This window comes from Salmo trutta, chromosome 21 (assembly GCF_901001165.1).
Source record: "Salmo trutta chromosome 21, fSalTru1.1, whole genome shotgun sequence".
Classification (NCBI taxonomy): domain Eukaryota; kingdom Metazoa; phylum Chordata; class Actinopteri; order Salmoniformes; family Salmonidae; genus Salmo; species Salmo trutta.
The window spans coordinates 3,081,188-3,097,368 of NC_042977.1; the positions used below are offsets into that span (position 1 = coordinate 3,081,188).

At 40.0% G+C, this 16,181-nt stretch overlaps 1 protein-coding gene across 3 annotated transcripts in view; it reads left to right on the forward strand.

The window, feature by feature from the left end:
* The window catches only part of stard3nl (STARD3 N-terminal like), a 46,896-nt gene extending 30,955 nt beyond the window's left edge, over positions 1-15,941 (forward strand). The window contains exons 7-10 of one of the 3 annotated variants that reach the window (XR_003868253.1): positions 2,524-2,622; positions 3,024-3,082; positions 4,914-4,969; positions 13,887-15,941. Coding sequence is in view for 2 of the 3 variants with exons in the window: in XM_029703963.1 (XP_029559823.1) it covers positions 2,524-2,622; positions 3,024-3,079 (155 nt within the window). In the remaining variant the exon portion in view is untranslated. Of the gene's footprint in view, positions 1-2,523; positions 2,623-3,023; positions 3,083-4,913; positions 4,970-13,883 lie in introns of all 3 variants that reach the window. The other 2 variants (XM_029703963.1, XM_029703962.1) reach the window with 2 other exon arrangements.
* Positions 15,942-16,181: the final 240 nt, after the last annotated feature.

The following is a 16,181-nucleotide window of genomic DNA, read 5'->3' on the forward strand; positions in this document are numbered from 1 at the left end:
AGCTGTACAGCGACACTCCCATCCAACCTGACAGCGCTTGAGAGGATCTGTAGAGGAGAACTCCCCAAATACATGTGTGCCAAGCTTGAAGCGTCATACCCAAGAAGACTCGAGGCTGTAATCGCTGCCAAAGGTGCTTCAACAAAGTACTGAGTAAAGGGGCTGAATACTTATGTAAATGTACATTTTTCAGTTTGCAAAAATGTCTAAAAACCTGTAGTCAGACGGTTATGTATCGAATCAACTATGTTTGTTACTAATTTTATATTAATCATGCAACAATTAACTCATTAAAATTTGGGGCATCACAGAAGTTGTTTAAAGTTACCATCTCCCGAATTAAACTCTAGAAGATATATATTGATAACAGTCATTTATTAATCATTACCTCATTTCAGTCTCATAATTCTGAACATCCGCATACTCCTTGCATCTGCACAAACCCCAACCTTACTGATCATTCCATACCACACAAATCAATTTCATTGTTTTACTAACTAACTAAATGATAACACAGGATACACACGGTATAGGTTATTGATTAGAAGCTTAATACGATGAAAACGGGAACCTTGTGGACTAACAACATGACTGCTTGTTTATCAAAAGAGGGAGGAGTAGAGAGGGCAGAAAGAAAGACCACACTTATACACTTGTAACTTTGCTCACAGTAATTCTAATACTTTGCCCTGAACCGCAGCCCGATTTGGTAAGAAATAATTCATGTATTTACATGGGAATGTCTTCCTTTGTCTTGTATCTCTTTTGGACCCAGGCTTTTGTGAAAAGGGTCAGTTGGGCCTTCTCCCGAGCCCTCAAGTGTAAGGCTCTGATTGTCCACAAGAGGTCACTATCATTCTTATTTGTCCGTGGCTTCGCTTTCACTTCCTCTGAAGACAGCTAATCAGCCGTGTCGATGATCCACAGTGAGATGATGAGAGCAGTGTAGATGATGGTTTGAAGAGAGTAACATGATGGTCCTGCTTAAATTCACTTTCTTAGATACAGTACTTAGAACAGCTACTCAGCCGTAACATCAACTGTTAGAGGCTACTTTGTCATCCTCACCTCGTGTTGATTTTCAGGGTTGTAACCAATAGAGACCTAAGCTGCAGCTTGAGTCCTTCTGGTCATGCTATGTTAATTCTCAACTCATCCTTTCTACAGTCTGGTAAAAAGGGGGCGTTTCCGTCATGCTGAAACCCTCTCTGAGCTCCGTCGGCTGTGGCAACTTACTGGACAAAGTATCATAAACTATGATCTCGTTAGGAAACCAAAATCGCATTCATATCTTAACAAAAATATTTCCTACACAATGTAAGGGATGTAAACCTGACATGCACAATATGAAAACTCTTCAAGTTACAATATTTTTGTTATAAAATTTTTATACTATTTTTAATGACATCACAAAATATACATTTAATTTCCCATATTCCATCTCTCATCAATCCCCACATCCGGATGTTAGCAATATTGTCCCAGTGTTCACTTATGGACATTTGATTTTTTTGGGCAGCAAAATGTCTCTGTAACAAAGAGATTCCAATCACCACTACTGAAGACAAGAGTCCTACGCTGCATACATTTTATGACCGGGCGTGAGGTGTCATAAAATACCCACATCAATTTATCCTCCCCTCTGCGAGTGAGAGGGGTCTGGTGGAAACCTGATCTTTGGATCCTCACAGAAGAGTCATGACAGTGTATTCTGAATACTTTCAGAAGGCGTTGTAATACATAGTGCCTTCAGAAAGTATTCTTACCTCTTGACTTATTCCACATTTTGTGTTACAGCCTGAATTGAAAATGGATTAAGTTTTTTTTTTTTTTTTTTTTTTTTTCACCCATCTACACACAATACCCCATAATAACAAAACATGTTTTAAGAAATGTTCATTACTTGCAGAAATATCTAATTTACATAGGTATTCAGACCCCTGAGTCAATACATTTTAGAATTACCTTTGGCAGCGATTGCAGCTGAGTATTTCTGGGTAAATTTCTTGACAGCCTTTTTAAATTCTTGCCATAGCTTTTCAAGACGATTTTAAGTCAACTGTAACTAGGCCAATCGGGAACATTCAATGTTGTCTTGGTAAGCAACTCCAGTGTATATGTTTTAGGTTATTGTCCTGCTGAAAGGCGAATTTGTCTGTTGGAAAGCAGACAATGAGATTTTCTTCTAGGATTCTGCCTGTGCATAGCTCTATTCTGTTTGTTTACTCCTGAACTTATTTAGGCTTGCCATAACAAAGGGATTTAATACTTATTGGCTCAAGACATTTCAGCTTTTCATTTTTAGTTGATTTGTACACATTTCAAAAAACATTCCACTATGACGTTATGGGTGTATTGTGTTTAAGCCAGTGTCACAATCTCAACACATTTTTATACAGGGTATAACACAACAAAATGGGGAGAAAGTCAAGAGTTGTACAGTGCCTTCAGTAATTATTCACAAGTGATACTATGTTGTTACAGTGACACTTATGTGTCATCATTGTGTTTTCATCCCATCAGGATTTCTTTCTATAATGGACGCCCCTGAAAGGGCCCCCTTCATGCAACCAGGACCACTTTCAGATGGGCAGTTCTACTCCCCACCTGAGTCTGTGGCAGGTGAGAATGTGTATATCTAAGGTTTGAATTGAAATTTTACAGGCCTGTTTGTTTTCCATAGCGAATGTTGTACCTGTTTTAAACTGGGTTTAATCTCTGTGTGGGATTCACAGTGTATAAGTGTCTTTTAAACAACATAAATTTGAAATTGAGTTTTGGCACCAACGACTGGTATGACAAATATTGGAGAAGCTCTCTGGCGACCAAGACAGTATGAAGTGTCATCAGAATAATATTTTATCTCATATCCGTATACTCTGATACGTGTCACCGCATGGTGATATTGTCATTTTTAAATCCATTTATTGCACAGCTTATTTACGCTATTTCCTATGTTTGTGTGTTTTGGCATTTTCTTAGATCAATTAGATTTTTTGTTGTTGTGCTTGCTCTGTTTGTAGACTCTGATGAGGATCTGCTGGATGATAAACACGACCCGGAGAAGGCTCTTATTTAGCAGGTAGCTATACTGTCTTTACCACTCAAACTAATGAGGCGTCTTAAGGGTAACTGAATAAAATCGATAGTCTTTGGTGTTTAGAATGGTGCATATAAAATGTAGGATTTATAGCATTATAATTAAGCGTTTATAACATTCCAGCATTATGGACTTTTGCACCCAAAATCACAACTTTAATCTCTCACAGAATGGACAAACAAAATAGAAATGGACCTTTTGGTGTGTCTATAGTACCATTTAGGGCAGTGGTATTCAAACTTTTTCAGCGGGGACCCCGCCCCAGATCTAATGACAACCTTAAAATCTGTACATTTCGATTTTTACATCATAAATAACCTTAAATTCATTGCATTTTCATCTCTTATCAAAATTAAAAGAAATACATTTTTTTCTCTAAAATTATATTTAGTTAATTATCTTTCAACTTTTGTATATGGTACCATACAATCTGTACTCTAAATGTTTTGTTCCTAAATTATTGGATTTTTTTGGGGGTGACCCCACTGCAGTTCCCCCGCACCCCGACTTTGAATACCACTGCCTTAAGGCGTCTGCATGCTTCCCAGCCGGAAGAGTTTGTGCATACACTGCTGTTCAAAAGTTTGGGGTCACTTAGAAATGTCCTTGTTTTTGAAAGAAAAGCACGTTATTTTAATGGACAAAAAAAATAATCAAATTGATCAGAAAAATACACTGTAGACATTGTTAATGTTGTAAATGACTATTGTAGCCAGAAACGGCAGATTAAAAACAATTATTGAATATCTACATAGTACGCCTATGGAGATAATCCATTTTTTTTTTTTTTTATCTGCAGAGGCCCATTATCAGCAACCATCACTCCTGTGGCACATTGTTAGCTAATCCAAGTTGATCATTTTAAAAGGCTAATTGATAATTAGAAAAACTTTTTGCAATTATGTTAGCACAGCTGAAAACTGTTGTGCTGTTTGACCTGTTTGGGCGCATGAACCGCTAGCGGGACACTTACGACAACATCCGGGGAAATTGCAGAGCACGAAATTCAAAATACAAAAATGGTAATATAAAACATTCATGAAAATCATCATACATCATTTAAAAGCTTAACTTCTTGTTAATCCAACTGCGTAGTCAGACTTCAAAAAGGCTTTACTGCGAAAGCATACCATGCGATTATCTGAGGACAGCACACCACATCAAATACTTTTTCAACCAGCACAGGCGTCACAAAATCACAAATGGCGATTAAATAAATCACTTACCTTTTGAAGATCTTCCTTTGTTTGCAATCCCAAGGGTACCAGCTACACAATGAATGGTTGTTTTGTTCGATAAAGTCCTTCTTTATATCCCCCAAAAAAATCTGTTTAGTTGGCGCCAATGATCTCAGTAATCCACTTGTTCAACATGCATACAAACGAATCCAAAAAGTTACCGGTAAAATTAGTCCAAACAAGTCTGTTTCTAATTAATCCTCAGGTACTCTAATATCTAAATAAATTATCATATTTAAAAAGGAGAATAGTATGTTCAATGGGGAAGATAAATAACGAAGAGCGCGCACCTCATTCACGCGCCAACAAGACTACTTTTCTAATGAGACACCTTGGAAAACTACAACTACTCGCTCACTTTTCAAAAACAAGCCTGAAACCCTTTCTAAAGACTGACATCTAGTGGAAGCCATAGGAACTGCAATCTGGGTCCTATCTATTTGTATTTTCCATAGGCTAGCATTGAAATGGCCTGTGACAATAACGACAACAAAATTCCAGATGGATTTTCCTCTGGTTTTCGCCTGCCATGCCATATCAGTTATGTTATACTCAGACTTTTTTTTTTTCTCAAGGCCAGCCGAAGTTCGGGAGCCGACATGTACGCCCCTTCATCTGAGATTTGTTAACGGTAGGGATTCTTCAATAAAGTTTGTCATTCAACGAGAGGTGACTCGTTTTCATGCACCTTTATTCATTGAGAAATACTGCACCAACCATCTTAGTAGTGCAATTCTACATCTAAGATCTCATCGGTAAAAACGTCAAACTTAATGACATTTCTTTACTTTTCTTAGATTAAATCTGACTATTTTTAGGAAGTGTATACTGGCTACGGCATCTCAAAATGGGATGTATGTGAGCACACTCGTCCGGTTTGCCTAGTAGACTTCGGCTGGCCAAACTGAAGCATACTGACGCCTTTAGGGGGAGTGTATATCGAGAGAAAAAAAAAAGTGAACTTGAAAAATATTTGTATGCTGGAGAAATAAAGCAAATAAGAAGCATTATGGATGTTACATTAAATAGACAAGCTTTTTGGGGAGACTGAACATATTAGCAAAAGTCTGTGCATTTCTAAGTCTTAGGTCAAAACATGGATAGCCATTCTCAAGGAATTTGAAAACGATAATATAGAAAATGTGGCTGTTTCCATGATTACTTTAGAGAGCAAAAACAACCATTATGGATGTTAGTCTGAAATCATGAAATCTATCATGTCATTTGGAATGTTTTTAAAAAGACAGCATAAGGCATAGTACCTGCATAATTACAGTTAGCCTTAATAGTATACACAGACAGGCACCACACCCTGATAGGTTAACCTTTTACCAGTTGATTGTAGAAAAAAATAATCTGAAATATTGTAATGCAAATGAGGCATGTGCCTATACTGCCAATCCACTTTCTGGACACTGGATGAAGTCTGTATATTTTGGGGGGGCTTTCATTTGAAAAAGACACTCCAGGACTATTCACAGTTTGTTGATTAGCACTCTTATCTTTCTATCTAAAAAAAGTGGGTACTGCCATGTATGAGAAATCAATTTCAGCATATGTTTTCCAAGATAATCTTAGCTAGAACACATTTTCAAGATATCAACAATTGCATCATTAAAAGTATGAAGAATATATTTCAGAACAAGCACATAAAATGTGAATGCACAAGCTTCTGAAGCTAAGATATGATAATTCAATATCCATCACATCCACAACCGTTATGGATCTCATAATGCTAAAAACGGATACTAAAGTTCAAGAGAAACCAATTACAGACCATATAAAACCTTGATGAAAAAAAGTTGGCTTTACAGACAGTTTCAAGATCAGATGTATGGTGCGTGTTTTACAAAAACTTTGCCTAAAAAACGTTATGTACAGTTGAAGTCGGAAGTTTACATACACTTATGTTGGAGTCATTTAAAACTTGTTTTTCAACCACTCCACAAATGTCTCGTTAACTTCTTGGGGCTATGTGGGACGTTAGCGTGCCACCCGTGGCGCACCCTATCAACAGCAGGTGCATTTCAAGAGCGGCAAATTTGAAACCAAATAAATGTCAAAATTATAATTTCTCAAACATACAACTAACTTACACCCTTTGAAAGATAAACATCTCCTTAATCTAACCACGTTGTCCGATTTCAAAAAGGTTTTACGGGGAAAGCATAAAGTTAGGTTATGTTAAGAGAGTACATTGACAATAGCTGTGTGTAATGCATTGTCGATTCAAAGACAGGCGTCACCAAAACCATAAAATCAGCTAAAATTATGCACTAACCTTTTACAATCTCCATCAGATGACACTCGTAGGACATTATGTTAAAAATATATTTACGTTCGTTCAAACATGTCAAACGTTGTATCGCATAAATCATTAGGGCCTTTTTTAACCAGAACATGAATAAAATTCAAGGCGGACCATTGGGTTCTCTTTTAAAACGTTTCGGAATGAGAGTACCCACCATCAACTCGCGCGCAAGGTGTCTAATGGGCCATCACCGTTCCAAGGCTCTTCTTCAGTCAGATCTCAGAGTAGAAGACTCAAAACACTTTGTAAAGGCTGGGGACATCTTGTGGAAGCAATAGGAAGTGCCAAAACATTCCTCAGCCCCTTTGTTTTTCAATGGTATAGGCTTAAAGTCAATTCAACACATCAGGTATCCACTTCCTGTCAGAATCTGTCTCAGGGTTTTGCCAAATGAGTTCTGTTATACTCACAGACACCATTCAAACAGTTTTAGAAACTTTAGAGTGTTTTCTATCCATATATAATAAGTATATGCATATTGTAGTTACTGGGTAGGATTAGTAACCAGATTAAATCGGGTACATTTTTTTTATCCAGCCGTGAAAATACTGCCCCCTATACCCTAACAGGTTAACAAACTATAGTTTTGGCAAGTCAATTAGGATATCAACTTTGTGCATGACACAAGTCATTTGTCCAACAATTGTTTACAGACAGATTAACTCACTATCACAATTCCAGTGGGTCAGAAGTTTACATACACAAAGTTGACTGTGCCTTTAAACAGTTTGGAAAATTCCAGAAAATGATGTCATGCTTTAGACGCTTCTGACAGGCTAATTGACATAATTTAAGTCAATTGGAGGTGTACCTGTGGATGTATTTCAAGGCCTACCTTCAAACTCATTGCCTCTTTGCTTGACATCATGGGAAAATCAAAAGAAATCAGCCAAGACCTCAGAAAAAATATTGTAGACCTCCACAGGTCTGGTTCATCCTTGGGAGCAATTTCCAAACGCCTGAAGGTACCACGTTCATCTGTACAAACAATTATAGTATAAACACCATGGGACCACGCAGCCGTCATACCGCTCAGGAAGGAGACGCGTTCTGTCTCTTAGAGATGAACGTACTTTGGTGCGAAAAGTACAAATCAATCCCAGAACAACAGCAAAGGACCTTGTAAAAATGCTGGAGGGAATAGGTAAAAAAGTATCTATATCCACAGTAAAACGAGTCCTATATCGACATAACCTGCTCCAAAACCACCATAAAAAAGCCAGACTACGGTTTGCAACTGCACATGGTGTCAAAGATCGTACTTTTTGGAGAAATGTCCTCTGGTCTGATGTAACAAAAATAGAACTTTGTCCATAATGACCATTGTTATGTTTGGAGGAAAAAGGGGGAGGCTTGCATGCTGAAAAACACCATCCCAACCGTGAAGCACGAGGGTGGCAGCATCATGTTGTGGGTGTGCTTTGCTGCAGGAGAGACTGGTGCACTTCACAAAAGATGGCATCATGAGGCAGGAAAATGATGTGCATATATTGAAGCAACATCTCAAGACCTCAGTCAGGAAGTTAAAGCTTAGTCGCAAATGGGACTTCCAAATGGACAATGACCCCAAGCATACTTCCAAAGTTGTGGCAAAATGGCTTAAGGACAACAAAGTCAAGGTATTGGAGTGGCCATCACAAAGCCCTGACCTCAATCCTATAGAACATTTGTGGGTAGAGCTGAAAAAGTATGTGCGAGCAAGGAGGCCTACAAACCTGACTCGGTTACACCAGCCCTGTCAAGCTGAAGGGGCCAAAATTCACCCAACTTATTGTGGGAAGGTTGTGGAAGGCTACCCAAAGCGTTTGACCCAAGTTAAACAATTTAAAGGCAACGCTACCAAATACTAATTGAGTGTATGTAAACTTCTGACCCACTGGGAATCTGATGAAATAAATAAAAGCTGAAATAAATCATTCTCTCTCCTATTATTCGGACATTTCACATTCTTAAAATAAAGTGCCGATCCTAATTGACCTAAGACGGGTCATTTTTACTAGGATTAAATGTCAGGAATTGTGAAAACGGAATTTAAATGTACTTGGCTAAGGTGAATGTAAACGTCTGACTTTAATTGTATGTTACATTGCCTGTAAAATCTGTCACTTTCAGAGAGATTTTTCTTAATTATTATTTGTTTTGCTATACAACCCCCCCCCCCCCCCTATAAGTGTCAGGGGACTCGTCTGAAGTCTGTCTGTAGCGTTCAAACCTGATCTTTCCATGATATAAACTGACCAGGTGAATCTAGGGTGAAAGCTATGATCCCTAATTGATGTCATCTATTAAATCCACTTCAATCAGTGTAGGTGAAGGGGAAGGAGATGGGTTAAATAATATTTTTTATGCCTTGAGACAGTTGAGACATGGATTGTGTATGTGCCAATCAGAGGGTGAATGGGCAAGACAAAATATTTAAGTGCCTTTGAACGGGGGGTATAACAGTAGGTGCTAGGCGCACCGGTTTGAATGTCAACTGCAACGCTTCTGGGTTTGTCACGCTCAATAGTTTCCTGTGTGTATCAAGAATGGTCCACCACCCAAAGGACATCCAGCCAACTTGACACAACTGTGGGAATCATTGGAGTCAACATGGGCCAGCATCCCTTTGGAACGCTTTCGACACCTTGTAGTCCATGCTCCGACAAATTGAGGCTGTTCTGAGGGCAAATTGGGGTGCTACTCAGTATTAGGAAGGTGTTCCTAATTAGGAAGGTGTTGAGTGTGGATTTGGAGTCACACTCAAAATTAAAGTGGAAAATCACACTACAGGCTGATCCAACTTTGATGTAATGTCCTTTAAAACAAGTCAAAATGAGGCCCAGTAGTGTGTGTGGCCTCCACGTGCCTGTATGACCTCCCTACAACGCCTGGGCATGCTCCTGATGAGGTGGCGGATGGTCTCCTGAGGGATCTCCTCCCAGACCTGGACTAAAGCATCCGCCAACTCCTGGACAGTCTGTGGTGCAACTTGGCGTTGGTGGATGGAGCGAGACATGATGTCCCAGATGTGCTCAATTGGATTCAGGTCTTTGGAAAGGGCGGGCCAGTCCATAGCATCAATGCCTTCCTCTTGCAGGAACTGCTGACACACTCCAGCCACAAGAGGTCTAGGATTGTCTTGCATTAGGAGGAACCCAGGGCCAACCGCACCAGCATATGGTCTCACAAGGGGTCTGAGGATCTCATCTCGGTACCTAATGGCAGTCAGGCTACCTCTGGCAAGCACATGGAGGGCTGTGCGGCCCCCAAAGAAATGCCACCCCACACCATGACTGACCCACCGCCAAACCGGTCATGCTGGAGGATGTTGCAGGCAGCAGAACGTTCTCCACGGCGTTTCCAGACTCTGTCACGTCTGTCACATGTGCTCAGTGTGAACCTGCTTTCATCTGTGAAGAGCACAGGGCGCCAGTGGCGAATTTGCCAATCTTGGTGTTCTCTGGCAAATGCCAAACGTCCTGCACGGTGTTGGGCTGTAAGCACAACCCCCACCTGTGGACGTTGGGCCCTCATACCACCCTCATGGAGTCTGTTTCTGACCGTTTGAGCAGGCACATGCACATTTGTGGCCTGCTGGAGGTCATTTTGCAGGGCTCTGGCAGTGCTCCTCCTTGCACAAAGGCGGAGGTAGCGGTCCTGCTGCTGGGTTGTTGCCCTCCTACGGCCTCCTCCACGTCTCCTGATGTACTGGCCTGTCTCCTGGTAGCGCCTCCATGCTCTGGACACTACGTTGACAGACACAGCAAACCTTCTTGCCACAGCTCGCATTGATGTGCCATCCTGGATGAGCTGCACTACCTGAGCCACTTGTGTGGGTTGTAGACTCCGTCTCATGCTACCACTAGAGTGAAAGCACTGCCAGCATTCAAAAGTGACCAAAACATCAGCCAGGAAGCATAGGAACTGAGAAGTGGTCTGTGGTCACCACCTACAGAACCACTCCTTTATTGGGGGTGTCTTGCTAATTGCCTATAATTTCCACCTGTTGTCTATTCCATTTGCACAACAGCATGTGAAATGTATTGTCAATCAGTGTTGCTTCCTAAGTGGACAGTTTGAGTTCACAGAAGTGTGATTGACTTAGAGTTACATTGTGTTGTTTAAGTGTTCCCTTTATTTTTTTGAGCAGTATATTTTATACCACCACAGTTGCTCAGAGAGAGATTTTCTTCAAGTTAATTAAACAAAATCTCAAAACCGCAAGGGTCAAAATTATTGCCACCCCGGTTTTCAATTCTCCTGCACCTTCACCTATGAGAGGATATTGGTCCCCAGGACCAGTGGAAGCAAAGAAGCCCCATAACATCAAAGATTCACCACTATATTTTACAGTATGTATGAGGTACTTTTCTGCATGTGCATTCTTCTTTTTGAAGAATGCCAGTGCCGTTTAGCAAATTACAGGTCTTTTACGTTTGTTGGATGACATGAAAATGGAGCTCTTTGGCTATGCACACCAGTGGTGGGTTTAGTGTTGAAAGAAGGATATGTATGCAGAAAAGTACCTCATACTTTCTGTAAAATATTGTGGGGGATCTTTGATGTTATGGGGCTATTTTGCTTCCACTGGTGCCGGGGACCTTAAAGTTGACGGCGTAATGAACTTTACCCAGTACTAGGATATTTTAGCCAAAAACCTGGTTGCCTCATAAAAATAATATAATTTAATATAGCAATATAATATACAATATAGCTCAGTATTTGTATTTATTTTAAGAGTGCAAAGAATTTTGGATCTGTATATGTTTTTTATTCCTAATATTGAGTTACACCCCCCCCCCCCCCCCACCTTTGCCCTCAACAGCCTCAATTCGTCAGGGCATGGACTCTACACGGTGTCAAACGTTCCACTGGGATGCTGGCCCATGTTGACTCCAATGCTTCACACAGTTGTATCAAGTTGGCTGGATGTCCTTTGGGTAGTGGACCAATCTTGTGGGAAACTTTTGAGCGTGAAAAACCCAGCAGTGTTGCAGTTGTTGACACACTCAAACCGGTGGGCCTGGCACCTACTACCATAGCCCCTGTTCAAAGGCACTTCAATATTTTGTCTTGCCCATTCACCCTCTGAATGGCACACATACACAATCCATGTCTCAATTGTCTCCAAGGCTTAAAAATCATTCTTAAACCTGTATTCATCTACACTAATGAAAGTGGATTTAACAAGTGACATCAATAAGGGATCATAGCTTTCACCTGGATTCATTTGGTCAGTCTGTCATAGGAAGAGCAGGTGTTCTTCATGTTTTGTACACTCCGTGCATATATAGTACCAGTCGAAAGTTTGGAAACACTTACTCGTACAAGAGTTTTTCTTTATTGTAGAATAATAGTGAAGACATCAAACTAAGAAATAACACATGGAATCATGTAGTAACCTAAGTGTTAAACAAATCTAAATATATTTTAGATTCTTCAAAGTAGCTGCACTTTGCCTTGATGACAGCTTTGCACACTCTTGGCATTCAATAACTATGCAAGTTTCTTCAAGTGCAATCGTAAAAACCATCAAGCGCTATGATGAAACTGGCTCTCATTAGGACTGCCACAGGAAAGGAAGACCGAGTTACCTCATTCGAGTTACCAGCCTTGGAAATTGCAGCCCAAATAAATGCTTCACAGATTTCAAGTAACAGACACATCAACTGTTCAGATGAGACTGCGTGAATCATGTATTCATGGTTGAATTGCTGCAAAGAAACCACTACTGAAGGACACCAATAAGAAGAGACAAGCTTGGGCCAAGAAACACGAGAAATGGACATTAGACCGGTGGAAATCTGTATTTTGGTCTGAGTGTGAATTGGAGAATTTTGGCTCCAACCGCTGTGTCCTTGTGAGACGCAGAATAAGTGAATGGATGATCTCCGCATGTGTGGTTCCCACCGTGACGCATGGAGGTGTGATGGTGTGGGGGTGCTTTGCTGGTGACAGTGATTTATTTAGAATTCAAGGCACACTTAACCAGCATGGCTACCACAGCATTCTGCAGCGATACACCATCCGATCTGGTTTGGGCTTAGTGGAACTATCAATTGTTTTTCAACAGGACAATGACCCAACACGAACCTCCAGGCTGTGTAAGGGCTATTTGACCAAGAAGGAGAGTGATGGAGTGCTGCATCAGATGACCTGGCCTTCACAATCACCCTACCTCAACCAAATTGAGATTGTTTAGGATGAGATGGACCACAGAGTGAAGGAAAAGCAGCCAATAAGTGCTCAGCATATGTGGGAACTCCTTCAAGACTGTTGAAAAAGCATTCCAGGCGAAGCTGGTTGAGAGAATGCCCAAGAGTTTGCAAAGCTACTTTTTTGGGGGGTTACTACATGTTTTGATTTCTTCACTATTATTGTGCAATGTAGAAAATAGTCAAAATAAAGAAAAACCTTTGAGTACGCATGTCAACTTTTGACTGGTACTGTATGAATATACACTCAGCACCCCATTCACGAAAATCGTTCGCTCCTACATACACTGAGTCACATGGCTGTGGCTTGCTATATAAAGCAGGCAGACTGGCATCGAGGGGATCCGTTACTGTTCGATTCAATGTTAGAATAGACAAAATAAGTACATAAGCGACTGAGTAGTGGTATCGTCGTCGGTGTAAAGTGCACTGGTTCCAGTATCTCAGAAACATCCGACCTCCAGAGCCTTTCATGTACCACGGTGTCTAGGGTTTACCGAGAATGGTGCGTTTAAACAAAAAACATCCAGTCAGCAGCAGCCCCATGGGCAAAAACAGCTTGTTGAAATGAGGTCGAAGGAAATTGGCAAGAATATTGCAAGCTAACAGGCGGGCCACAAACTGCAAATAACGGCGCAGAACGGCATCTCGGAACGCACAACTCGCCTGCCAGGTGTCAACAGTACATGCTGCTGGCAGTGGTATAATGGTGTTGGGAATGTTTTCCTGGCACATGTTAGGTCCTTTGATAACAATTAAGCAATGTGTCCATGCCCTGAAGAATTCAGGCTGTTCTGGAGGAAAAGGGTTGTCTGACCTGGTACTAGATGGGTGTACATAATAAGCTGGCTGCTGAGTGTATGTGTAAATATAAAAGCTGAATGACTATTGTCAAAATGTCATTTTGTTAATGTTGACATGAAAATACTTCCATAATACATTATTTTTAGGACATTATTTCTGGTTTGATTAATTATGTAGGTCATAATATAATTGGTGTTTGCTTGCTTATAATATGCTTTTGTTTTGTTTTTGAGAAGTACCAGTGGTCATCCGGGGAGGTGAAACCCATTTGAAGATTCACAACTTTGAGTGACTGCATCTAAGGTTACGCAAGTGCTCACAGCAGCTGCCCCATCTAACCACGGGGAAGACTACCAACCACTGCATGTTCTTTATTCCTCCACTGAGAGATCGATATTTCTCAGCCTATCACCCTCTACACACCAGCTTCATATCCCGTCACCTCTTCACTCAAGCTTCCAAACAGTTGTTTTTAAAGAACTGAATGCATAGTTTTTTTTGTTTTTGTTTTTTTGCCAGATATAAGTTCCTGATGTGCTTATTCATGTATCTCTTGCTGATATGGTTAGAAGCTTCAAAATCAGTTCAGAATTGAAGACTAAGTCAGCATGGGCAGTGTGCCAATTTCAAGTGTGGCTACAGGGCTGTTGAGCCCTAAGGATGGCACTTGAATATAAATGGATTACTCAGAGAAAAAAAATGTATTGATATTAAGCAAACTCCTTTGGACAGCTGTCAAGGGGGAAAATATAATAGACTACATAACCAACACAGCTGTGCCTGCATATGTAACAACTTCAGTTGGTAATCTATATATGTCTGAATGCATGCCTTTGGGAACTCAATGACGCAATGTTTTTTGATTTCTTCTTATGACTACCCTCTCTTCATCATAGGAAAGGAAGAAATTGTATACAGCACCTTTTTTTTATCACTGGAAAGTGTTATACCGTTTTGTTTTCTAAACTAACCATTTGGAAGTAGAAGGGCATTAGCCCGGATGCTTCTTAGTAAACGTTCTACTTGGCTTTGCAAAATGTATCAATATACAAATAAAAAAATGGTAGAATACATTTCCGATGAATTCATATTAAAGTTCAACACTGCTCGTTCACACCACCTGGAAGTTTCATACTTTTAATCAAAAACATCTGCATGGTATGTTTTCAAAATTAAACATCCGAAAGCTTTTTATGCAGAAGCAGACTAATGGAGTTTGTACTCTTATCGTGAATGCAGTTCCACACATGGGAATACACAAACAATCAGCTAACAGAAGGAACCGTTTAATGTAGTTAACCAACAGAAGTTGTGTTGGCATGAATTAACTCCCACCACAATTTCCATTCACCATGACAAGACTATGAAAATGGCAATAAAGCATGTTTCCTCGGACTATTACAGATCCCAGTTGTGTGTACATATCACCATGGAAATAACATGGGTAGGATGTAGATTTTACACAAATGTATCTTTGATAACCTTTTAGGTTCACCTCTGAAAATGAATGTGTGTTGGCATGTAAACGCTCTTAACTTGCATTCATAATTAGTGTATTCTGATGCATGGACCTGTAATCAAGAATTTCAATGCGATCAGCGGTAGATCCGCGTAATAGTGTGCTTAACATTTTAAAGTAATTTCCAATTGAGCCGAAATACAGTTTACAGCACTTACCGTAATTGCAGTTTCCGTGAACATGGGAACATTGGCTTTTTATAAAAGGTGCATACTGTAGCCAACAAAGCGCAATCGGATTGAATACCCACTAAAGAGAGTATAGTCTTCACTTGTATTTTTTATTTAACTTTTATTTAACTCAGCAAGTCAGTTAAGAACAAATTCTTATTTGCAATGACTGCCTACCCCGGCCAAACCCGAACCCGGACAACTCTGGGACAATTGTGCGCCGCCCTATGGAACTCCCAATCACGACCGGTTATGATACAGCTTGGAATCGAACCAGGGTCTGTAGTGCACTGAGACCGCTGCGCCACTCAATACAGTAAAATAATAAGGTTCACCGTTTAAGACACCAAGTTCATTTTCACAGTGGCAAGCCTGTGTGCATTTAGGGATTAATGGTTGGTTACCACATTTGATCAAGAATTACATTGAATTACATTCAATTAAGCAATAATGTATCTAGCTTTTGAGTTATTGGTTTTACTTGTCTTTGTATTTAGTTTTGGATTAAAGTGAAAATTTTATGATTTGTTAATGATGGTATATGTTCTGTTTTTGCATTTCATTCGATTTTAATAAAAATAAATTGCACATTGTTAAAGGGCCTTCTTTGGGAGGTGTGTATTTTGTTTTATTTTTTTTACATTTTGGTAGCACTTTACATTACAGCACAGAATAAATGGGTAATAACATAATATTAATATACATTTACAGTGGCTTTCGGAAGTATTCACCCCCTTGGCATTTTTCCTATTTTGTTGCCTTACAACCTGCAATTTAAATAGATTTTTTGGAAGTTTATATCATTTGATTCACACAACATGCCTACTACTTTAAAGATGCAA